We start from the raw sequence: 25,676 nt of genomic DNA, 5'->3' as shown, positions 1-25,676 counted from the left end.
ATGTTAAGAGCTGGCAGTTGTGCAATACCCCAGTCTTTTTTTGTGTGTGAAAAATATCTTACTCTGTTGTTTTTCCATAGCTTTTTGCTTATCCTTTTCATGGTGCCTGCTCCACAATTCTACCCAAGATGCATTGCAAGCAAGGAGAGAAAGACAGAGAGAGTGTCAGAGAGCTGGTTGAGTAGGCAGGTATGGAGGGTGAGCATTAGATAAACCATAGCATAAAACAAAATTAAGCATTAAAAAAATATATGTTATTTTAACAATTGAGGATGTTTTGTAATGTCTGAGAGTAGTCACATTTCAGCTTGGCAATATGGAACACTATGACATCATTATCTGTATGCAGAGTTTGATCCATTGCCAGTTACTGCTACTGAGGTGTAACATTACAACACACCCAACACTCCTGGACCATGGTCCTGGAGAACCACACAAGGGAGAATTCTGGGGTTCCTTGAAAATGTTCTGTGACCGAGGCGTTAACTTATTGGCTAGCAGTGTGTGGCTCTCCAGAACCAGTGTGACAGAGGCAGCAGGGCTTGGTGAAGGGCATGAAATGGGGACGGAGTGGCCGGCCGGCGAGCCAGCAGGTTGAATGGAGCTGTTGCAGAAGCAGGGGTGCAAGTCTCAAAAAGACATTCTGTAGAATTGAAGCTGCATCTTCCCAAAGAGAGAAAAGGGGCTGGTGAAGTGAGGGTAGGTTGGTAGGTAGGGAGATTGAGGGAGTTGGGTGAATCTGTCCCCTGTATACAGACCCAAAGCAACATTTGAGATAGTATAATGGTGGTCGAAAGGAGAAGCAATGCTTCACTCCTTTTCCACGATGGTCAGTGTTAAATTAGCCCTATCACTAAACTAAATGCCAACTGTGGCTTGCTAACAGTGAGCATGACATTTGTCTCTTCCTTGGGCCTGTTTACTGGGGAGTGACGCTCCACCCTCCATGCTAGAGCTGAGAGAACTTCTACTTGTACGGCACGCTTTAAGGAAACCTGCAGTAAAGGCAGAGACAGGTGGTCAGACTCCTTCGCACGGTACTGCAGATTTGGAGTTTCGAGAAGACAACAGAAAACGAAAGACATGCACAGTCAAGGTGCTAGGAGGCAAACAAAGGAGGACTCCACGAGAGGAGGTGGCAAACAGGGGCACTCAACATTCAGAGGGTGGGAGGAACACATAACACATCCAGGCCGGGGGGGGGGGACTCAAAGCAATATTTCACACACGCCTACACCGCTCAAAGCTGTTCCAATCTCACACACATAGCAACATATTATCCAAGGCCAGATCTGGAATTCAAATGTGGTTATTTGTCAAATTTGGTTGGAGTTGCATGATGTGCAAATATGCAACCTGTGTACAAATATTACGGCAAACCAGCATAGTGTATTTATGTTCCAAATATATTTCAGAGTTTTACAGCTTTAAATGCTGACCCATTGGGCGCACATCAGTGGTGTGGGTCAAAGTGGATGGAATATCATAAGGGGCTCTTTTTCTAAGGGGAAAGCACTCCCCATGTTGCCTGGTTGGAGAGAGGTGGGTCAAGGGGTAGGGTAGGGTTTAGACTGGTGAGCAGGGGGGGCAAGGGGTGCTCTCAGAGCGCATGCAAGGGGGGATGGGGTGGGCTACACACCAATGGAGGCAATAAAATTCTCCTCGTTCAGACTCCGGGTGTCAAAGTGGTGGGTGTCTTTTCTCCCCGAGGTGGGGTGCGGCAGTTGGAGACGGGGAACGAGGAGGAGCACCGGGGGCCTGGTGCCCTCCATGCGGGCAGACGGGCTGTCCTTGCTGCCCGGGCTGCTTGCAGAGTCACTGGGGCTCCTCTTGTGCTTCTCTGGGTCTACTGGGGCCACCAAGGGGGGAAAAGGGAGAAGAACAGCGAAGAAGGGAAAGAGATAGTAGCGAGAGAATAAAGAAACAGTGTAGAGCTGCAGTAGGAGGTTTGAAGGTTAGAATAGACTGTTGTTTTGTAGGGGTGTGAACGTTCAAGCGCTAAAACGAAATTGGGATCTTTAACATTTAGAAAATGATGTGCATACATAAGCTGGGCAGAAGTCTGTGAGTTGTGATTCTGGATGGCCAGATGGCTACCAACACTGACAAGAAACTGCCATGTGGGGAATCGTAAGTGACACATTTCAGCTAGTTTCATCTTGTTCTTGATACCAGGTCTTGTTCTGAGGTAATTTGACTGATTTCATGTCAATGCTAATATGGCAATAATTCACAAGCTAGCTAATCAACAACTGTAAAGATGTATTTGAGAGACAAAAAGTGCTCATTGTGCAAATGTGTTTGTTTTCAATAAACATTGGAGACGAAATATAGTTTACATGTTAACAATCTAAGCCAACCCAGTCTGTTTTGCCCCATAGTTGCGCATGCGTCGCCGTTGTTGCTAAACAACCAACCAGTCTATGCACACATTTTTTTCTGGATGCCTGTGGCGTATATTCATTATCCCCATACTGCAAAACGTTTCTTAAACGGAACAAAAAAGGTAGGGAGCTACTTGCATTTGTCCAATAGAAACTTGTTTAAAATCTCTAGGCTAGGGGGCAGTATTTTCTTTAGAAATTGGTTGATGTTTTTCCTTTGAGTAATGAAGAAGTAGCCATTTCCTATCTGGGTGGACAGCCAAGTGTACTGTTGTGGTTGGGCGCGCGACCTGAACCTCGCTCCACTTTCATTTTATTCGCTATTGAACGCAGTTTATCCAGTCTTAAATTGTATCGATTATTTACGTTAAAAAATACCTAAAGTTGGATTAGGAAAGTTGTTTGAAATGTTTGGACAAAGTTTATAGGTAATTTATTAGATAATGTCGTGCGAGTAGGAACCGGTGTTTTTCTGAATCAAACGCTCCAAATAAATGAACATTTTGGAGATATAACGATGGAATTTATCGAACAAAAGGACCATTTGTGATGTTTATGGGACATATTGGAGTGCCAACAGAAGAAGCTCTTCAAAAGGTAAGGCATGAATTATATCGTTATTTCTGAGTTTTGTGTCACGCCTGGCGGGTTGAAATATGATTGTCATTTGTTTGTTTGATGGGGTGCTGTCCTCAGATAATAGCATGGTTTGCTTTCGCTGTAAAGCCTTTTTGAAATCTGACACGGTGGCTGGATTAACAAGAAATAAAGCTTTAATTTGGTGTATTGCACTTGAAAGTAAATTGTATGAAAGTAAAATATTTCTAATAATTTAATTCGAATTTGGCGCTCTGCTATGTCACCGGATGTTGTCAAATTGATCCCGTTAACGGGATTTGATCCCTAAGAAGATGCAAAATGTTTTGCAACTATTTAGACTAATGATTACATGTGTTCAGTCTCCGGTCTGTTGCGTGTAGAATATTCTAGTTTATTCATTGATGATAGGCCCTGCTTTACTGAAGTTGCGAGACATTGTAGGCCAAGAAATTGCGAGATGCAGCTTTTGATTGCCGATAGGTAGGCCTAGCGCACGGTTCTGTCTGCCTGCCTGGTGACGACCGACATGCCTATTCTGTGCCCCTCCCCTCCCTCTGTCCCTTGCTAGCTAGCTATGAAATATGTGAGTGTATTCTCGTAAGTACGGCAACTAATACATTTCTTGCGTTCCAAAAGAAAATCCAAATTTTAGGAGTGATTCCTAGCAGAATCCAATCTTAGCACTTAGAAATGGGAGTCGACATGCAAGGAGTCGAATAATCAATTATTTTGCATACATTCTACGTCGATGCCCACTCCCTGGCGTTAACAGTAAGTCATTATTTTGGAGTCGATGCTCGTTAACAGTTGGAAAAATGGCAGAGAAAGGCAAGCAGCGAAGTCCTGTAATGCAATATTTTAATAAGTTACGTGAGGAAGGAAATGTAAACTTTGCAAGGTGGAATTGAGGTACAGTAATGGCAGTAGATGTGCAATGCTTACCCATCTAAAAGGGAAAACCGAGACCCAACCTGTTGCTGGCAGTAGCAAAGCTGCATTGTGAATTTGAGTTGAATTTTTATTAAATGTTTAAAAAAAAAAAAAATATAATTTGTCACATCCCAAGTTGTAATTCGCTCAGTGAATGCTTAATTAAACTGCAAAGGTCACCTAAAAATTAGGCATGCTTTGGCGGTACTGACTCAGAGATTAAACCTGAACTCACTGCTGTAAAAACATATTGCTTACTTTTCAGATGAGTTGATAATAGAAAAAAAAGACAAAAAAAGGCTGGAACCAGAAATGATCCAGATTGCACTCCTTTTCCTATCCAATACTAAAGTTGCCTTTAAGTGGAGTGTATGAAACGCTGTTAAGCACTTCTTTGGTTTCAAACAAGAATAAAGCATCAGTAACTTTCATTTTTTCCAGAGGAAATAGTTAAGTCATCGTTTAGGAGGGGGCATGACATGCTGATTAAATGTGTACTTTGAGAGAAAATGTTGACACTTTCAGTTGACTATAGGTTTTCTGAACGTTACCTTTGGTTTGGTAGTGGGTGCGTGCGATTTCCAGCAGAACGAAGACGCTGGCCATGCCTCCAAGCCCGGCATTGGTGTACGAGTGTTCCAGACTAGAAACGGTGCACTTCAGTATGTCTAACATACCCTTGTAAACCTTCCTGCCAATCTCCTGAAGAGTAGAACACACACGCACAGTTTCATTCAAAGGTGTTATTCAGCTTTAATTCAAAATCAATCTTCTCTCCCCCTCTCTTGCCCAATTCCTTTCTACACTCACCACATCACGGATGACCTCCTGCCTGACATCCTCCTCGGACTGGACGGCACGGTTCAGCTTGCTCAGCACGAAGACGCGCAGCTGCTCGTTCTCCAGCAGGCGGCGTACCTTCTTCATGTTGAGCCAGCCCACGCCTTGGCCCTCCAGCACGCTCTGCACCACCTCCTTCAGGAACTGCTGGTTCTCACTGGGACAGACCCAGCTCTGGTTCAGTCACTCAGATCACACTCCCCTTTTTTGCATACGCCACCACTGGCTCTTAAGTTAGACAACCCTTCTCCTAAAGAGGATTGATATATCACCTATCCAGGTCTGTCATTTGACATTATATTGGCAAGAAAGTTTATGACAACCAGCTATTGTTTTTTGATGGCCAACAGGATACCATGAAGACATTATGCCATGAAGGTGGTAAACTAATTCAAATATGGCGGTCAGCGTGAGTTGTCAAAGAATGCCATGACAGCAAAGTCCTGGTAATACAGTCTCATAGAGGTCTGTTACCTGGTGTTGTTGGCACGACCCTGGGGCGAAGGGGACTCTCTCTTGACCGTGGGACTGTGCTTAATGACCGACGACTTCTGGTCAACAAGCGCCCTGGGGGGACCGCGGGCGCCTCCTGTAGGAGTCATATAGAACATAATAAATACCATGGAAAACACAAAACCATAACCAACGACAAGTCGGGGACATACAAACAGAAATACTAGCCGACTTGATACAGGAGGAGCTTATAAACTTCACTACAAAGCCCCTAAATCACAGTCTACAATGTACTAATTAGAAAACCACATCAAAGACTAACAGACAAAGATGGGACACATCCTGCATACATGAAAGGACACCCTCACACACACACATACATTTTCAGTGGCGGGGACACTAACTAATGACTAGCTGAGCTACAGGTTTCATATTCAGACACTAAAAGGTGAGGGACAGATCAACTGGGACGCCACACAGAAGGAGTCAATATGGCGCTGCGTTTGGGCATCACACATTGGCAGAGAACAGAGGCGAGATCAGATTGGAGCGGGATCTGCATGGCAACAAGACAAGTTGTGTGTCATGCAGAAAAATAACACAAAAATACAGATGGGTCGACAATCACACACACACACGGCTAACGGAACGCTCCACACTGTAGTGTTCATACTGTTAGTCACCTTGTACAGTTTGACAGACGCATGAACACACAGTGCCATGGCATACAACAGTATGGTGGATCCCCTGCAGAGATTTGGCCTGTGAACAATATTATTATCAAACTGATTATAATATTGTTGCGCCTACATAGCTTACCCACTGGACAGACCTCAGTTCAACGTCTATTTTTGATTTACATTTGGTTGAGTTGTCAACTAAAGAGAATAAACACCAAAAAAAAAAAAAAAAAAAAAAATCCCTTACGTTGATTACTTTTTGCAAATCCAATCAGTTTTCCACGGTGATTCAGCATCACTTATTTTTATGACGTGGAAACAACGTTGATTCAACCAGTTTTTGCCCCGTGGGTAGCCTGTTTGACACTTTGAACATTTAAGCTAAAGGTAATGTCTTGAATGTGAGGACACAAATAAATACATCCACCAAATATGCATTGGGACCTTGTCATAAACAGACAACGGCTGTTACCGGTATATCCAATTTTACCATGGCATTACATAGGCATGATTGTAGGCTCTATCACCGCATGTTACCAAAGACCTCACCTGACAACGAAGCCATTTTGCCCCACATTTTCCGAAGCATCGTCCATAAGTCGTACAACATGCATCAAAGCACCTCAAACAATTCCATTCCATTTGATCACTGTGGTACTGGTACAGATGCTCAGTAACCGCAAAGCCAGCTAAGTATCCAATGACAACTCCAATCAAAACCGGTGACTATGAGTTTAGGAAGTAAGACAGAACAGCACTCTTGGTGCTGCGAGACCGCACTCCTTAATTCAATTAGCAATGAAACAGTGTTTAAAACTAACTGCCAGCACTGGAAGAATGATGTCATGCCTTACCTACAGGGTAGCAGTTTTGATTGGCTACGGCCTGCCTCCACTGGCAAGGTGATGGGAGGTCTAGGTGTGTATGTGTGAGACCAAAGAGGTGGCCAAACAAGAAAATATAGCTTCTTGCTTGGCTTGGAGAATAATGGGAAAGCTGATGTTGACCAACTCGAATCAACATCTTGTCAGGTCCCATACAATACTGTGGAATGCAGAGACTTAGATTGGCACAAAAAATTAAATAATGAATGGCATCATCTTCACAATTGTCAATATGGGATGCACAGCTTCTAACAAGCTAAGATCGTTGAGGGCCCAACCCAAACTAACGCAAAGACGTGTGGATGGGTGGAGTGACTCGGCAAAGGTTAGTGATTGGGGGAACAGTCACTATGGATGGTGAAAGACAACAGGACCGACTCGATGTATGACGATGAATGATCTCTCGATGGTGCATGTCAGGTGACAGAGGAGTGAGAGGGTGAGCGAGGAGGATGCTGGGAGATGTAGTTGACTGGCTAGGAGAAGCATGCAGCCCACGCAGTTTTAAAGGGCGGAACCCACCTTCTCCACTCACCGGACCGGCCTCTGTAATTATCTCCATTAGAGAATTTAGTCCAAATACTGGACACAAAACCCAGAATTAGTGCAGAGAAGTGGAAAGAGGGACAGAGAGGGACACCGGCCCAGACCGAACCAGTCTGAACAACCCAACAACCCACAACACACATGCACAGCAACACATCGACAGAGCGCACAAAGAGTGCCGAAAATAAAGAGGAGAAAAAGAAAGAACGAGGGAGACCAAGGAAGGGGGAAGGACATTTCTTACAAAGAAATGTTGGGACTTAATCTCAAAAGGTTATAGCCATTACATTTCATGACCAAGCCTACATGTGGTGATTGTTAGGAACACTATATCTTTTCAGACCATCTAGGGGTGGGAGAAAGCATTTGCCAATTGTAAGTGTCTACGTCCAGAAGAGAGCGAGTTTGTGGGCTCTCGGACCACAGAGTCCTCAGACGGAGAAAACACAAGAACGATGGAGAGCCACCGAACAAGCAAGGTAACAGACTGCACAGAGCAAGGAGATCAGGTGTCAGTTTAATTTCAATTCGAGTCCACCTGGGTAATCAATTGTACTTCAATCGATGAAATGAAAAATCCTCATCGAAAGCAATGGGTCATTTGACATTCAGGAACTGAATGTCAATTCATCCTCAAACATTGAGTGGAATTGAAAACGGACTTGAGCCCAACCCTGCTGGGAAACCAAGATAAAAAAACACTAAATGTGAAAATGCCACATAAAATATGTACGCAAATTAAGAGATCTGTCGTCTAGAAATGTGTGCATCATAGCGCATCAGACTCCCACCAAACAGAGAGGAATAGGAATAGGAAGGAAACAAGGAAACAGAGGGAAGGATATGGATATACATGAATGAAAATACAGGTATATCTCCTAGTATGCAACCTGAGTAATATGGACTCAGGTGGGATCAAATAAGGGTCAAAGATGGAGCTAGTTATAGGGCAAAACAAACTACCACACTAGACAATAACATACCCGGACTGTCTGGACCCGGGCTACCCGGGGTACTAGCCGGGCTGTCATCTGAACAGTCAAGACAACACAAAATCACCATCAAAAGGAAAAAAGAAACAAATGTTGTTGCTATGGCAGCTGTCTCACACAGCGTGGGGTTATTGAGTTTAACACATGCATTTAATTTTTTTTTTTTTTTACCCCTTTTTCTCCCCAATTTCGTGGTATCCAATTGTTGTAGTAGCTACTATCTTGTCTCATCGCTACAACTCCCGTACGGGCTCGGGAGAGACGAAGGTTGAAAGTCATGCGTCCTCCGATACACAACCCAACCAGCCGCACTGCTTCTTAAACACAGCGCGCATCCAACCGGGAAGCCACCCGCACCAATGCGCCAGAGGAAACACCGTGCACCTGGCAACCTTGGTTAGCGCGCACTGCGCCCGGCCGGCCACAGGAGTCGCTGGTGCGCGATGAGACAAAGACATCCGAACCGACCAAGCCCTCCCTAACCCGGACGACGCTAGGCCAATTGTGCGTCGCCCCACGGACCTCCCTGCCATCGGAGTCCCTGGGTTCGCGCCCAGGCTCTGTCGTAACCGGCCGCGAACCCAGGGACTCCGATGGCACAGCTGGCGCTGCAATACAGCGCCCTTAACCACTGCGCCACCCGGGAGGCCACACATGCATTTCTTATGTTCTCTCACAAATGTTCCCATAACAAATCAGGCAACCATGTGGGATTGGGAACATTGAAAACGGGGTCCTCAATATCCACCTATTGCCTAACTTACATAAACATGACAGTCCACAGATAGACAAATACAAATTTAGAATGAAAGTCTATTCATTCAAAAAAAAAAAATAAAAAAAAAAATAAAGATTTCTACAAACCTTCCTCAATTTCCTCCTCTATGTCAAAATGAAAATATTCTATATTTTTGTAAAGTAAAATAATTAGAGGGGAAAAGGCAAAAGGAAATAAAATAAACATTTACATGATGAAGTTGCATAAATGCTAATACTGTGTAGCCTAAACTGGCATGCCAGACATCTCGGCATGAGCACTGAATGCTTACTTGACATACTGTCAATACTAACTTTACTTAGTGCAAACAAAGCAACAGCCTCTGAGGAAGAAATATGATGATGTTCAAGAAGTTCAACATGTCAGTCAGAGTTACACATTGTTATGTCATCTTCTCTCCTTCCTTCTCCACACCAGGTTAAAATAGGCCTAACTGTCCAGTGAAAATCTTACTTTGAAAAGTAATATTCTGTTAACCCGTACCCAAATCATGTTGTTAACTCATCCCATACTTGTATTTGTGGCCAAAGCATAAATTGGAGGGGAAAACCCCCCCACCTCAAAGTCAGTTTAAAAAAATGCCTGTTATTTCCTCATAGAACATGACATCATGTTGGCTCATTGAGCTGGCCAATCAGCGGTCTGGTTTTAATTACTTGTATACTCCGACACCATTCTGTTGTTGGGGTATGCCCACATAATTCAAACAAAGAAAAGCTGCTTTTAAACATACTTAATAAAATGTTTTTTTTTTTTTATTATTAAAACTATTTCACTCATATTGTAATTAATTATTGGTCAAATTTCTAAGAAATCCGGAAACACTGGACAGTTACTTTAAATGATTACGTTTACTGTAGCTTATGCTCAATGTGTCTTATCAAGATAAATAGCAGACACGATACGGTGTATAAAGCACTCCAAATGTTATTTTTAATGCCCATGACGAAACAAAAACCTTTACACTTTGAAAGGGCATTGTTTTTAGTAGACAGCCTGCCTCTACTGCCTTCAACTGACAAACCTGACCGCAATCGTCTGTAGGGCACAAAAACTGTACAGAAAACAGATAGGAGGGGAATACAGCCACAGAGAGTGAAATGGAGAAGGAGATGAGATGGATAAAAGTCAGAGATAGAAAGAGAGATGAAGGAGGAGTGACGATAACGTGAAAGGAGGACAAAACAGGGCAAAGGGCTGCATTAGTACTGTACCTTTGAGATTGGGGAAGGGCCCAGCCCCAGCGGCCTTCTCCCTCAGCCCCCCCTTGTTGGGTACAGACAGGTTGGAGAGGCTAAAGCTGGAACCGTGGTTCTTGTACAGATTACCTGCAGTGAAAGAGAGCGCGTCGCTGATGAAGTCTATCAAAGCAACCAACATTTAACCATATGTTTCACCATCCTATAGTATTACCCGTGATGATTTGCAGCCCATCGTCAAGTTCCATTTCAATCCCAACCTAGCTGGCAAATATTGCCAATTTCTGGCTGTAAACTATACATTTCTGGTTGTCTTCCTGGTTGAGAAGACCAGCAACCAGTATTGCCCGCTGGGTAACCCTTACCCATTCCCCCTTCAGTGTCCAAAGATCCCATAGGACAGGAGAGACGAGCAGAAGGGCAAAAAAGCTCCGCTTTGGAGGACAAAGTCTAACCGTCACCTATCCAGCCCTTTCAGATCTGTGACTATCATACACCTGAAATTGACCCTGGTTAAGGAGACTCACTGGCAAAGGACATGAGGCCCCCAAAGCCATCGCTGCTGTTGTTGGAGATGGTGGAGTTTGGAGAACTGTTGCGGGAGTCGCCCTCTCCGTCCGACTCTCCGGGCAGCTTTAGGCTGCTGGGCCTCAGGGGGCGTTGGGCTCTGTGGAGCAGAACAAGTGTTGGAGGTCTGGGTCTGTTAGAGGTCTGTCACGCTCTGTTAGCTTAGTTTTTCGACTGCTACACCAGAGGCATATCACAGACGCAGAATTCAGAAGCGGAGACTTAATTGAGTGAGTGTGTTTAAGAGATGTATACTTCACAGTTTATTTTTTTTTTTTTTAAACTATGTTTTCAGAATGTGTGGCTTATGATGCTTGTTTGTGTGTACATCGTTATGGCGTAGGTGTGTTGTAACGTACTTGTTGCCATTGAGGTTCTGGTTGAACCGGGGCGTGTACGTCTCCTCTTGGTCTTCTGCCTCAGGGTCCTCCTCAGCGGGGAAGCCATACTGAGGCTCAAAGTAGGGGTTGTCGTACTCTCCCTTCTTATTGGCTGGTCCCACCGGGGCAGCGTCTGGGGGAGGTCTGGAGAAGGGCGGAGCGCCCAATCCCGGGACAGGGTTCTGTAGAGCTGCACTGGCCAATGCCTCCATTTCCACTGGTTCTGCCTGCTCCTGGACACAATGAACATCAATCAATGGACACTAATGGTTGATATTCAATACACGAGATTGCCACTTTATGAGAAGGAAGATGAAGAAAAAACTCAAGCAAAGATTTAATTATAGCCATTAGGTTCTCTTGCTCTCAAATAGAAACATAAGTTGCCAAAAATGTCAGTTGCTAAAAACACATATTGTGTTGACTGCATCATTTTATACAGGTGTAAATTGAGGGGTTCACTGACATTGTTGACTCCCTGGATGATTGTGCTAGGGCTGGAGCTGGCGGTTGTGCTGGAGCTCGAGCGGAGGGCTTGTCCATCAGGAGGTTCAGGAGCTCCGTCGCCCCCCTCGGGCAGTGCCTTCTCTTGGGGGAGGGGACCGTCTCCTCCCTTGAACTCCTGGAAGTCCTGGAACTCCACTTCGCTGGCGTCTCCCAGTGCAGCGTGGGTAGGGGGATCCAGGTCTACGACACCAAAAGACAGATATTAGTTAGTGTTGATGGCAAAAGGGTCACAAAACAAAATGTTTAGCTCGTGATGGTTTCTGAAAGGAATTGGTCATTTTACGTTGCCATTTTTCAAGATGAAAACAATTGTCGGTTATTATAATCAGTGGAATTTACCGTTTTTTTTGTCATAACAATAAGTATGTGTAAGCTGGGTGGTTCTTGGGCTGCAATTACACAGGCAGCCCAAATCTGATCTTTTTTTCACTTTATTGGTCTTTTGCCAATAATTGGGCAAAATAATAGAATTGGGTTTCCTGGGTAAATGCAGCCTTGGTGAAATGGCACAGATACTTACTTGGCGTGTCCCCTTGGATGTCACATTTGATCATTTCGCTCACCAAGTCTCCAAGTGACGAGTAGGAAGAACTGGAGTCATCGTAGCCAGCCTCGCTGTCACTGCCACGGAGACAAAACAGAGTAGCATTACCCCGGACCCCATCCTGGTGACACCTTTACATGTCTACAGAAGGCTAACTGAAAAACGCTAACTAACCCTTTCTCAGACTAAAATTAACCTCAACTCATACATCATTTCTAGCAAGACCAGCAAGCTAACTATTGAGCCTGGCAAATCTACTTGTTAATGTTTAGAGTTCGCCATCTAGTGGCTAATGTGTTGTCTATCAACATTCTATAGCCTACCATGCTGCTTCTTCTGCACTGTCGCCGTCGGCCGCACTTGCACACACACAAACACACAAATGATGCACACGTACACAGATCAAACACTGGAAAGGACCTCTTTTCAGATCTAGTTTGTTATGAGGCTAAAATGGTGCACTAACATGTTTTCCACATTGACAGTACCTGGCACTGAAAACATCTTTAATTTAACATTTTGCCAATTATATTATCACAGTAGTATCAAAAAAGACATTATACCTTCCAACCGTGGAGGTCTTGTTTTTTTTTTTTTTTTTACCTGTCGTCTGTGGGGTCCGAGTCGTTGGCCTCATCTTCTAGGGGTCCGCTCATGGCCTCGGCCAGCCGGGAGCTGCCGTCGTACACGCGGTAGAACACCGGCTGCAGCTGGTGGGCGTACCACTTGCCCTTGTCTCCGATTAAAGATGGGTCATACACGTCTGCAGAACACAGAGGTACGCTCAGAAACACTACGAAACCTTCAAACTGCCTGTATCGCCCATTGAACTATACCTGAGTGCACAAAACATTAGGAACAACTGCTCTTTCCATGACAGACTGACCAGTTGAATCCAGGTGAAAGCTGTGATCCCTTATTGATGGCACCTATTAAATCCACTACAAGTCAGTGTAGATGACGGGAAGGATATAGATTAAAGAAGGATTTTTAAACCTTGAGACAACCGAGACATGTGTGCCATTCAGAGAGTGAATGGTCAAGACAAAATATTTAAGTGCTTTTGATCGGGGTATGGTAGTAGGTGCCAGGCACACCGGTTTGTGTCAAGAACTGCAATGCTGCTGGGTTTTTCCATGCTCAATAGTTTCCTGTGTGTATCAAGAAAGGTCCACCACCCAAAGAACATCCAGCCAACAACTGTGGGAAGCATTCGAGCATATACATAACAATGGTAGCAATTGAAAGAGAACAGTTTGGAGATAATTGGTGTTGAACGCTGAACTGTAGTAGATGAACAGCATTCTCACATAGGTGTACCTTTTGTCCAGGTGAGAAAGAGCAGTGTGGAGTGCGATTGAGTCATCTGTGGTTCTGTTGGGGCGGTATGCAAATTGGATTGGGTCTAGGGTGTCCGGGAGGATGCTGTTGAAGTGAGCCATGACCAGCCTTTCAAAGCATTTCATGGCTACCTACGTGAGTACCACGGGGCGGTAAACAATTAGGCAGGTTACCTTCGCTTCTCAGGGAAAAGGGACTATGGTGGTCTGCTTGAAACATGTAGGTATTACAGACTGTCAGGGAGAGGTTTAAAAATGTCAGTGAAGACATTTGACAGTTGGTCCGCGCATGCTTTGAGTACACGCCCTGATAATCCGTCTGGCCCAGCGGCTTTGTGAATGTTGACCTGATTAAAGGTTTTGTTCACATCGGCTACCGAGACCATTATCACACAGTTATCCAGAACAGCTGGTGCTCTCGTGCACGCTTCAGTGTTGCTCTGCCTTGAAGCGAGCATAAAGGGCATTTTGCTCGTCTGGTAGGCTCGCGTCACTGGGCAGCTTGCGTCTGTGTTTCCCTTTGTAGTCCGCAATAGTTTTCAAGCCCTGCCACATCCGACAAGCGTCAGAGCCGGTGTAGTAGGATTCAATCTTAATCCTGTGTTGACGCTTCGCTTGTTTGATGGTTCGTCTGAGGGCATAGCGGGATTTCTTATAAGCGTCCGGATTGTTGTCCCGCTCCTTGAAAGCAGCAGCTCTAGCCTTTAGCTCGATGCAGATGTTGCCTGCAATCAATGGCTTCTGGTTGGGATATGTACGTACAGTCACTGTGAGGACGACGTCATCGATGCACTTATTGATGTCTGACTGAGGCAGTGTATTCCTCAATGCCATTTGATAAATCCCGGAACATATTCCAGTGTGTGCTAGCAAAACAGTCCTGTAGTGTAGCATCCGCGTCATCTGTGAAGCGCAGAGCCAGAGCTCCAACTTCATATATAGCATGTTACCGTACAGCCACTTACGTTCCAATTTAGACAATTAGTGCACAAATCTGCAATTTTCAACTCGTACAGGTACGAGTGTAAAGGGCTAGACTTTACATCACACTATAAATATCCAAGCTAGCACAGTATGGTTCGGGTCAGCTCTAAACACAAATACACCAATTGTCAGTCAGTGCATGGTATATGCAGTACAGCAGGTGTGTAGGCTAGGGTAAGGGACTTACTGTTGTGGATCCTCTGAAAGGCCAGGTTGGTGGGGTTGAGGGCCCACTCGCCATAGTACTCCACGGCCTGGGTGTGCGACAGCTTCTCAGCGAAGCCGGAGCGTCGGGGCCGAGAGGCCAGGAAGGACGTGGCCTGGAATGCCACCACGGGCCGGGGGAAGAGGCGCAGCGTACGTGTGTGCATCTGGAAACCCTGGAGCACATTGGGGGAGTTGAAGAACCGCACCATGGCAACCCTGTTGGAGAAAGAAGGAAAGGGGAGTGTGTTAACGCTTCAATGAGTCATATTTAGTTCAATTCAAAAAGCTTTCTTGTTTATCAAGTTCACATGCGAGAGACATGCGTCTTTGATACGAGGTTCAAATTAAAACACATTGTTTCACATGACATTATGACTTTGTTGAGTCATACACTACTGGCCATAGGTTTTAGATCGACACATTTACGGGTTTTTACTATATTGTAGAATAATAATGAAGACATAAAAACTTTGAAATAACACATATGCAATACAAAAGTGTTAAACAAATCAAAATACACACTACTGTTCAAAAGTTTGGGGTCACAGAAATGTCCTTGTTTTTGAAAGAAGAGCACAATTTTGTCCATTAAATGAACATCAAATTGATCAGAAATACAGCAGACATTTTTAATATCGTAAATGACTATTGTAGTTGGAAACGGCAGGTTTTTTAAACGGAATATCTAAATAGGCGTACAGACGCTTCACAGGTCCTCAAACTGGCAGCATCATTAAAAAGTACCCGCAAAACACCAGTCTCAACGTCAACAGTGAAGAGGCGACTCCGTGATGCTGGCCTTCTAGGCAGATTTCCTCTGTCCAGTGTCTGTTCACAGCCCATGCATACCCCACAAGACATGCCACCAGGTCTCTTCACAGTCCCAAAGTCCAGAACAGACTATGGGAGACGACCAGTACTACATAGAGCCATGACTACATGGAACTCTATTCCAAATCAAGTAACTCACGCAGTATATCAAGTAACTCCAGCAGTAAAATTTGATTTAAAAAAACATAAAAATGCACCGTATGAAACAGCGGGGACTGTGAATCAACAAACATAGACATATGCATACAAACACACGATAGCATACGCACTATACACACTGATTTTGTGTTATAGATATGTGGTAGTAGAGGCCTGAGGGCACACAATGTTGGGAAATCTGTTATGAATGTATTGTAATGCTTTTAATGATGTATATCGGTCTTCATTTTGCTGGACCCCCATTAGCTGCCTTGGCAGCAGCTAATTGGGATCCATAATAAATACAAATACAAATATACACTTCAGATTTCAGAAACTTCAAGTAGGAACAGGGGTCAATCCATAAATCGTGCATATGTAAATAGCCCTTCATATCTATTATCTACAATATTCAGGAACCAAATGGAGGAGGAGTGTCTCGGTCCTGACTGGATTATTCTGCTAGGGTCAAAGTTAAAATAGAACCAACCTCACAAATTGCCTCGCATGGGTAATATGAGATCTACTTAAAAAGGGACAGAGAAACTTTGTCAAGCCTTGCCTGGTGGCCACATCCACAGAGTCCACGTCGTTGCCGTAGATGAGGGGGTTGAACTCTGTGGAGGAGGGCGACGCCTTGTTCTGGCCGGGGGGGAGCAGGGGTAACTCCTGGCCCTCCTGGAACTTCTCCAGGTTCAGAATGGGCTGGGTGTTGAGACTCATGCTGGCCAGGGCCTGGAGCGGGTAGAGGTGAGGAAGGTTTTAATCAACACACTGTCGTGGAGAGATGACGGGGTCACTCGGCCCCACTAGGGGGCACCCTCACCTCAGGCATCAGCTGAAGGGTAGTGCAACAGAATGGTCTCACTAGGACCAGTGTGGAAATGTCTGTTTGAGGTTCAAAACGGTGGAAGCAAGTAATTTGAGAAAATTGAGTTACAACTTATCATTTATTTGTTTATGTATTGTGCTGCTTTACTATGTTTTTGTTTGTATGATGTAAGTTCTCATTTGAGAATAAATCATTAATAAAACACAAGGACTAAGCTTGGAGGACTCACAATGTGATTATGTTATTAGCTGACAGGTGAGCGTGTGGGATAAAATGAGGAAGCCCGTTTCCCCAGCGAATGAATCTGAAGAGTGCATGTTTTTGCAGATGCCTGAAATGGGAGCGTCACTTCGGAAAGGTCGGGCGGAAGAAGAAACAGCAGAGGGAATTCACTAGCACTCTGGGACTGCTACAAGACTCATTCAGGGTTTTGCACGATGTTAGCACAGTGGGATCGTTTGATGGCCAGGTTCAGTCCTGGACGCAACCTATGTGTTACAACAGAAATCTGCATATCCACTGTGTTTGCTTACAAGAACACTCACTGATGACAAGATAGATGTGCATACATTCAGGCATGCTCAAGCCAAAACTAAGCAGCCAGTGGTGGGTCTTACGAAATATCTCTCTTTGCCGCCAGTCTGTTACAACATCTCAACAATAGTGTACGACACTTGGAGGAAACAATAACAAGCAACAACAAAACATATTTAAGTTTGGTTAGGAAGAATATCCGTGCAAAGGAGCGTGGGCACATTCCGCAGAAGGAAAAATTAGCAACCTTATTGTCAGAGGAGAAGATCTGCTTTTGGGTGATCACGGTCAACCTAACCAGACACTAGGGAAGGGAAGGGGAGAGGAGGAGGAGGGGGACAAGAGAGATGGCAGGAAGAGGATCACATGAAAAGGCTGAGCAGAATTGAAACCACGTGTGACAAAAAAAAAAGGTCAAGATATGAGGCTGTGTGGTCCAATTCCCTTTAAATGGATTCCTTTCCTCATCTCCTCTCAATCCTGACTACTAAAACAGCTGAAAGGACGGGATGCTTGAAAGCGACGTCGGAACCTTGACTAGCCAATAAGTGGGCTAGTGGGCAGATGGAGATGCCTCCCTGTTGCTTCCACATACAGCCCTTTCAGCTAAGTGGTTGCAAAAGAAGGGAGAACAGGAAAGGGGCAGTTTTAGAGAATTGGGACATAGCCAGAGAACAAGAGAGAGAGAGAATGTTGTAGAGAAGTAGAGAGAGAGAGAGAAGAGGTGCAAGAGAACAAACCATGACAGAGACACAAACAAACATGAGTGCGACAAAACAACACCCAAAAAGGAACAGTAATTCACCACACCACACCCAACGCAAGTTAGCCACTGAAGACTAAAGAGTCTATCGATGGATACCAACTGGGAGGATAGCGGGTGGATACGATGGAGAGGTGATACTGAGGCACAGAAGGGAGCAGATCTCTTGACAATAATTGTTGTAAATTAAAAACCTTTTGGCTTTTTGTTTACACTGTCCATACACCCCCCCCAACTCTTAACCTGTGAGTTTCTGACATACACTAGGTGTACAAAACATTACAAAACACCTCTTTCCATGACATATACTGACCAGGTGAATCCAGGTGAAAGCTATGATCCATTATTGATGTCACTTGTTAAATCCACATCAAATCAGTGTAGATGAAGTGGAGGAAACGGGTTAAAGATGGATTTTTAAGCAGTGAGACAATTGAGACATGGATTGTGTGTGCTATTCAGAGAGTAAATGGCAAGATACAAAAGGTAAGTGGTATGGTAGTAGGTGCCAGGCAGACAGGTTTGAGTGTGTCAAGAACTGCAACGCTGCTGGGCTTTTCAAGAATGGTCCACCACCCAAAAGACATCTAGCCAACTTAACAACTGTGGGAAGCATTGGAGTGGCCTGGCATCCCTGTGGAACGCTTCATACATTGTAGAGTCCATGCCCCGATGAATTGAGGCTGTTCTGAGGGCAAAAGGGGGTGCAACTCAATATTAGGAAGGTGTACCTTAATGTTTTGTACACTCAGTGTACACTAACCCATTCTCTGTGTGGGACTGCAAGGACCTACCGGCTACCACTTGTTTGTCACTGTTTTGAGGACTGCCGAGGACAGCTTTAACCCTTAAAACAATAGAACCTATGAAAACTCACCTTTACCCATATGGTTTCAATCAAATGGCTTGTTAACACAACAGATTTTTGGCTCTGCCAACACACAGGTCTATCTTAAATCAAATCGCACACACTCTGGGATAGGGCCAAGTCTATCACACACAAGTAACTACACTGGTTCTGATTCAAAGCATATCAACAAACTATGATATGCAGGGATTTTCAACATGACGAGGTATGACTGGGGATTCAAATTGGGGTTACTGGGTTTGGATGTTAAAAAACAAGCGCTGAACAACATTTGGTGACGAGTTGAGACGCATTTCTTAAAGGGCGATGAGGAATCGTGCCTTAGAATGTTTAAAATGTGACATTTGTTCATATGGCTCGTTTTTCTTTTCATGTAACTTCTCTTCATAAAGCATCTTGTGTTTAATATGCACTTTCAAATCAAATAAACTCCAAACTTAGATGATGACAATGTTGGGTAGTAATAGTTAAATGGCTAAATGTGCTAATGATAGCTAGACGTCAAGATGGCGGGTGGGGGGTAACTAAGACGGTCGCTGATAATAATAATATAATAATATAATAATAATATAATAATAATATATGCCATTTAATAATATATGCCATTTAGCGGACGCTTTTATCCAAAGCGACTTACAGTCATGTGTGCATACATTCTACGTATGGATAATTCCAGGTGGTTTTAGTTACAATGCCAAGCTGTGACGTGGTACCAGAGTGGAATGTTTGATTGGCATTTCACAACACGCGTAAGAGAGGATGGCGAATCAGAACCAGCTTCTCATCAACGTATTGTTATTTGAGGTTCTGGGCTTAGAGGATTCGGTCAGTTCTACTGCTACAGCTGTTACTGAGGTCCAAGGGAGTAAGACCTAGTAGCTGCTTTTTTTTTTTTTACCTTAGAGAGCTAGCGCATGCAAAGGAAAGAGAGAGAGAGAGAGGGAGACAGAAGAAAACAAAACGAGAAAACAAAAAAAATACTTGTTGTCGTTAGGACATTACAATGCTTAACTCCACAATGCTCCCACACTATACGCACAGTTAGTGCATACAACACGGTAAGAGGGACAAGGACACCGATGTGCCTGGCGCAATTCATCAAACCTCTCTTGAAACATATCTAAAGCTGAAAGAAGAGAAGGTGATCACGTGAAAACAAATAGTTAATATAACACATGCGGCAATATCGCAGTTTATTTTGTACGTAATAAAGCAATACAAGAGGTAGAAGTTAACGGTTGGCAGTGCTAACATACATGCTTAATGAACGACCACTGGAAATAGTGCTATCGGGTATGTTGCGACAGGCTATATTTACCTGTTTCAAGTGTTTCTTGAGTTCTGTGGATTCCGGCTCGGGAAGAAGGGGTAGGTGCTCTGCATTGGTGGGTGCTTTGACCTGTGGAGCAACAAAGCATGCTCAAACTGTCAAAAGTTAGCAAAAAACGAGATGTACACTACACACGTACAAGAGTACACAAATATCCCTTCAAATGATGAAAGCATACATCGGTCACCATTACCTACTAAATAGTAGACGAAAGGGAAGGAATTTGCCCCTAGAAAGACAGCCTGGGATGTGGGTGGGTGTTTTAGCACTGAAAACACTGATGCTCTCTCTGTCTCACAGAGAGGGAGGACTTTTATGTTGAAGTCAGTTTCTGCACAGGTCTGAAATGAGGATGACAAGAGCAGGGCTTTTCCCTCCTGCATCAAGTCGACATCTAGCCGAACACAATATCTGTCACAATGAGAGAACTGAACCCCAAAAGGGATTTAGCAGTGAAAATAAAGACATCTCAAGCAAGTGTCTAGAATCTTGTCTCCCAATCAGAGATAATGCTGTATGGAACTCAAATGGAGTAGGGAACAGCATAGATCTGCGAAGGAACAGCATAGATCTGCGAAGGAATGACATAGATCTGTGAAGGAACAGCATAGATCTGCAAAGGAACAGCATAAGTCTGCCAAAGAATAGCAAAGATCTGCCAAAGAATAGAAAAGATCTACCAAAGATCTGCAGAGACCATTTGCAGGGACGCTGAAGCGCACCTCCATTTTGGGGCATTTACCTTGTTACAGTCCAGGTCCACGAGCCACACATCGTCGGGCATTTTGAAATCGGATTTGTAGAGGAAGAAGCTGGCAGGCACACCTATGATGTAAGGGGTGGGGGCGAGGAGAAGCTACAAAAGGAGAGAGAAAGGACATTGTATGACGTCACGATCAGACAAAAAAATCAAACCAGCACACAAGCAAGAATAGCTCCAATAGGAGGAGCCTCACACCATAGACTAAAGCTAGTGGGCTAGAACTCCACTAGGCATGGATTCAAACATAATACAGGGACTAATCTCTTCTTCAACATCTACAATCACAAATGCCCTGACAAAAAAAAGCAATGGATGATAAAATTGGCAAAATGAATCAAATAACAAAAATAGTGAAACTTTCAAAAGGCAATCAATTACGGCGCGGGAATTCCTAGAAATGCATCCCTTTAAAAAAAAAAAAAAATCCATCCACAACCTCTGGTTCCAGCTATTAAAAAGCCCTCTATTTGTTCTCCGAATAATACTACAACTATCAGTGCTGCAGTCATTGGTTTGATTGGCGTACCTGTTCAGCGGAGGCCATGCAGGTGGGCAGTAAGGGAATGACAGGGAACATGTACTCCAGGGGGTAGATCATGGCTACAAACGCCATGACACTCATGGTCAGGGCATTGTAGTCCCGCGACTGGAGGACCACCTGGAAGACACAAATAAAAATAAAAAACTATCTGATGTGCATTTAAACATCTCAATGTACAACAAATACTTCAGAAGACTGGTTGGCCATAGGTGATCACATGCTGTTTATTCCATACAAGATCAGTTCAATGACTTTCTCGGGTGGTAGTCATTGAATGTATCTTCATTTTTCTCCCAAAGAGTTTTACTCCTTCACAATAAGAGAAGTAGCATTGACTAGTTGTGTGGTTGTTTCAACAGTAAACATACAGACCACAATCTGCTGTTTTCACTCTACAAACAGTGGCATGTTTAAGCTTGAACAGCGAAAGGAGGTCCTTCAAGGTTAACCTGACATATTGTTCTTACAGTAAATGGGAAGGGGGGGTCGAGCGTAGTCACTGCGGGTGTTCAGACAGTGACCCAAAGGGGACGGAATAAGGGAGCGTGACGATTACAGTGGTGACTGTAATCGTCACGCAGAACAGTAAAAAACAGCAGGTTCCGGGACCTCGTAGGGCAAGAGTTGAATACCCCTGCTACATATAAAATCAGTTTGTGTGTAGAGTGGGACTTGGTCTTTAATAATCTAGTGAGATTGTGAACATAATGTTTGAGTCGGCCCTTTTATTCAATTATCAAGAGTTGGAACTACAGTAGGGGTGAGAAGGTTTCAACTTTAAAAAGATATCGGGATCCTTAACGTTAAGAAAGAAACCTGAACGGACAAACAAAGTTTAGTTTATTTTTTCTACAAAATTAAAATCACAGTGCAGCTGGCTCGCCTGCTATTTCTCTTCACTTAATGATGCAAGTGTGTGTTCAGTCTTCAGTCTGTTGCGTGTAGAATATCCTAGCCTATTCATTGATGATAGGCCCTGCTTTACTGAAGTTGCGAGACATTACAAGCCAAGAAATTGCAAAATACAGCCTTCCAGTGAGATACAGCTTTGATTGCTGATAGGCCTAGTGCACCGTTCTGACAGTCTGCCTCGTAGCCGACCTTCCTATACTGTGCCTCTCTCAGTCCCTCGGTAGCTAGCTACGAAAGAAGCCAGTGTTTATATTCTCAAAAGTAAGCAAACTAATCAGTCTCCTTCGTTCCAAGGAAACCGGATTTTTGGAGTCGATTCCTAGATGGAAAAGTGTTTTCTTTCTACTAAAATGTCATGGTAAGTCACGGTATTTAACAAACGGTAAAGTACTTTTTAGGAGAGAGTAGTTTGTGGGCAGGCAGCAGGCCTCCAGCTCGAGATTTGATTGACAGTTCTTGTCACCTAGTGATGGACCTTAGTCAAACTTCAAAAGCTGCATTACTTTACAGATGAAAAAAATAAAAAAAAACACTTTTATTTAACCAGATAGTTGTAAATGAGAACTAGTTCTCAACTGGCCTGTGACCTGGCGAAGATAAAACAAAGCAGTGCGACAAAAACAACAGTTACACATGGGATAAAGTAATGACACGTGGGATAAAGTAATTACAATTTAGCAATTAACACTGGAGTGATAGATGTGCAGATGAGGATGTGCAAGTAGAAATACTGGTGTGCAAAAGAGCAGAAAAACAAAAACAAATATGGGGATGAGGTAGGTAGTTGGTTGGATGGGCTATTTACAGATGGGCTGTGTACAGCTGCAGCGATCGGTAAGCTGCTCTGACAGCTGATGCTTAAAGTTAGTGAGGGAGATAAGTCTCCAACTTCAGTGATTTTTGCAATTCGTTCCAGTCATTGGCAGCAGAGAACAGGAAGGAAAGGCGGTCAAAGGAGGTGTTGGCTTTGGGGATGACCAGTGAAATATACCTGCTGGAGCACGTGCTACGGGTGGGTGTTGCTATGGTGACCAGTGAGCTGAGATAAGGCGGAGCTTAACCTAGCAAAGACTTATAGATGACCTGGAGCCAGTGGGGTTGGCAACAAATATGTAGCGAGGACCAGCCAACGAGAGCATACTGGTCGCAGTGGTGGGTAGTAATATGGGGCTTTGGTGACAAACATTGTTCCATTTCTGTTAATCACATGTCTGTGGAATTTGTTCAGTTTGTCTGTTGTTGAATCTTGTTACGTTCATACAAATATTTACACATGTTAAGTTTGCTGAAAATAAACGCAGTTGACAGTGAGGACGTTTCTTTTTTTGCTGAGTTTGGCTGTTGAGGACGGGGACACACACACACAACAGTACTCACTGCACTGACCCACCTAGGAGGCAATGGGCTGATTTGTGACTGAGCAATAGCCTTATTTAAGGCAGAGGCTGTGCTCGAGAGTGATCTACAAATAATATTGAGTAGCTGTTTATGATGCAAGGTGGTTTGTAGATAAGTCAGTCTTGACTTGCCTTTAAAGTTGGCTGAAATGTCAAACCAGAGTTGTTTGAGAACATAAATTCTCCTGAGTCGCTGATCACCGACTGCACCAACTGACTTATTTTCAAATAATTTTGCATCCTAAATAACTACTCAGTTCTCAGGGTAAACTCCATTCAAAACGTCCACACTTTCCCCTAACCTTGTGCTCCAGTAGGATGCAGCTGAGCACCATGAGGCAGGCGTCCACACCCAGCAACTCCAGGGGCAGGTGCAGGGGGAAGTCCACCATGGAGAAGCGAGAGTTGTCGGGCAGGGCGAAAGTGAGTGCCGGCTGCATCTCGTGGGGCAGCACCTCCACATCTACGCGCCGTTGGCCCGCCACGGGCACCGGGGAGCGCAGGAGGCGGTAGACCCAGGACTCGATCTCCCGCAGGTCAGCCAGCAGCTGGCTGCCTTTCTCCTCCACCAACAGGGCCCCCGTGAACACGCGCCACATGGTGTCCCTGATGGCAGAATGACAAGTCAGTCAACAAACTGACAATTTAGATACACATACGTAGAGGCCTCTGTGACATGCAGAGGGAAATGGTGTCCCTGACAGGAGACAGTCAACAAATCATACTTCTCAACAGGTGATAAAAGCAAGCATATCCTGCGAGATAATCAACCCAAACGAACCTTACTGCTGCTCCTGCAACACCTGTACACATACATTATTCTAATATTAAGCGAGTGCTACATCAAAGCCTTATAAATGCATTTACACAGACAAAACACCCTTCCCTCTGCATTCTACTGTACGTTGTCATTGTGTATTGAGCAAACAAGACGCAGATACGAGCCGCCAATATGTCGACAGCCCTCCACTCTGAACGTACACACCTGTACACACAACGTGGCGGCATTAAAACCCTCTTTGCGATTGCCTGGCGTCTGTTGGCTAGGGAGGGAGATTAATCAGTAGCTCGTCAGAGCTCGCCCTGGGCCGCCGCCCACTGCAGCTGCTCCCTGAAGGCAGTCAGAGCCCTCAATCTGTCAGGCGAGCGCTGTGTGTGTGTATGTCATAGACTGTAGTGTGGAGTGTGTAAGTGTGACTGTGTGTGCGTGTTTGTCTGTGCGCCTGTGTATATGTGTGTGTGTGTGTGTGTGTGTGTGTGTGTGTGTGTGTGTGTGTGTGTGTGTGTGTGTGTGTGTGTGTGTGTGTGTGTGTGTGTGTGTGCCAAAGCAGCCCGCAACACAGCAGACCCTCACAGTGTTATGTAAGGCAGCACGGCTAGGGCTCTAAAGTGTGAGCAATTTGGACGTATATATACGACTAAATATTTTGCTGTACGACCGGGGTTTTTATTTTGGGAGCACCAGTGCGACTAAAAGAAAATCACAAATAAATAAATGTCTTAATAATTCACCGCAACACTTCTCTACACTGCTCTAATAAGACTGCTTCCTGCCAGTTCCCGAACCACACACACACACACACCAAGCCCCGGCCCCTGTTAATCAAGCAGAGAGCACACAGTTCCTCCACAGAGTTACGGTCTTTGGTTCCTCCACAGAGTTACGGTCTTTGGTTCCTCCACAGCCGTTTTTTTCTCTCTCAGCATGGTGTCAATTCATACACTCCACATATTCTTCCAAAACAAGAACGATGGCGCTTTCCAGGCAGTTTCTAAATATAAATCTATAGGTCTTCCCTATTATACTATTACTTTGTGTATCTTGCTCTCTGCAAAACCCAAGTTAGTCTAAGGAAGCTGGCATATGCCTAAAATAATGCTGATCGCTAACTAGCTGGCTAAAATGCCATTTAGCTAAAAGCTCAAGCTTGGGCAAAGCAAACATTAGCTTT

General features: G+C 44.4%; 1 protein-coding gene across 15 annotated transcripts in view; it reads right to left on the bottom strand.

The window, feature by feature from the left end:
- LOC118362231 (MAP kinase-activating death domain protein-like) overlaps positions 1-25,676 on the bottom strand; it is a 73,790-nt gene that overhangs the window by 22,773 nt on the left and 25,341 nt on the right. For 5 of the 15 annotated variants that reach the window (XR_008079307.1, XR_008079302.1, XR_008079321.1 and 2 more), the window contains exons 4-22: positions 24,027-24,330; positions 21,401-21,532; positions 20,854-20,967; positions 20,100-20,180; positions 17,398-17,454; positions 16,347-16,519; positions 14,796-15,031; positions 12,888-13,047; positions 12,608-12,643; positions 12,261-12,361; positions 11,700-11,920; positions 11,213-11,466; positions 10,814-10,953; positions 10,302-10,415; positions 5,229-5,343; positions 4,725-4,911; positions 4,466-4,616; positions 1,640-1,849; positions 63-119 (exon numbers count right to left, since the gene is read on the bottom strand). Coding sequence is in view for 4 of the 15 variants with exons in the window: in XM_052479310.1 (XP_052335270.1) it covers positions 63-119; positions 1,640-1,849; positions 4,466-4,616; positions 4,725-4,911; positions 5,229-5,343; positions 10,302-10,415; positions 10,814-10,953; positions 11,213-11,466; positions 11,700-11,920; positions 12,261-12,361; positions 12,608-12,643; positions 12,888-13,047; positions 14,796-15,031; positions 16,347-16,519; positions 17,398-17,454; positions 20,100-20,180; positions 20,854-20,967; positions 21,401-21,532; positions 24,027-24,330 (2,843 nt within the window). In the remaining 11 variants the exon portion in view is untranslated. The remainder of the gene's footprint in view (positions 1-62; positions 120-1,639; positions 1,850-4,465; positions 4,617-4,724; positions 4,912-5,228; positions 5,344-10,301; positions 10,416-10,813; positions 10,954-11,212; positions 11,467-11,699; positions 11,921-12,260; positions 12,362-12,607; positions 12,644-12,887; positions 13,048-14,795; positions 15,032-16,346; positions 16,520-17,397; positions 17,455-20,099; positions 20,181-20,853; positions 20,968-21,400; positions 21,533-24,026; positions 24,331-25,676) is intronic. The other 10 variants (XR_008079354.1, XM_052479321.1, XM_052479322.1 and 7 more) reach the window with 8 other exon arrangements.

The sequence above is a fragment of the Oncorhynchus keta genome, chromosome 2 (genome assembly GCF_023373465.1).
Source record: "Oncorhynchus keta strain PuntledgeMale-10-30-2019 chromosome 2, Oket_V2, whole genome shotgun sequence".
Taxonomy (NCBI): domain Eukaryota; kingdom Metazoa; phylum Chordata; class Actinopteri; order Salmoniformes; family Salmonidae; genus Oncorhynchus; species Oncorhynchus keta.
This window is presented reverse-complemented; position numbering and strand designations above follow the sequence as displayed.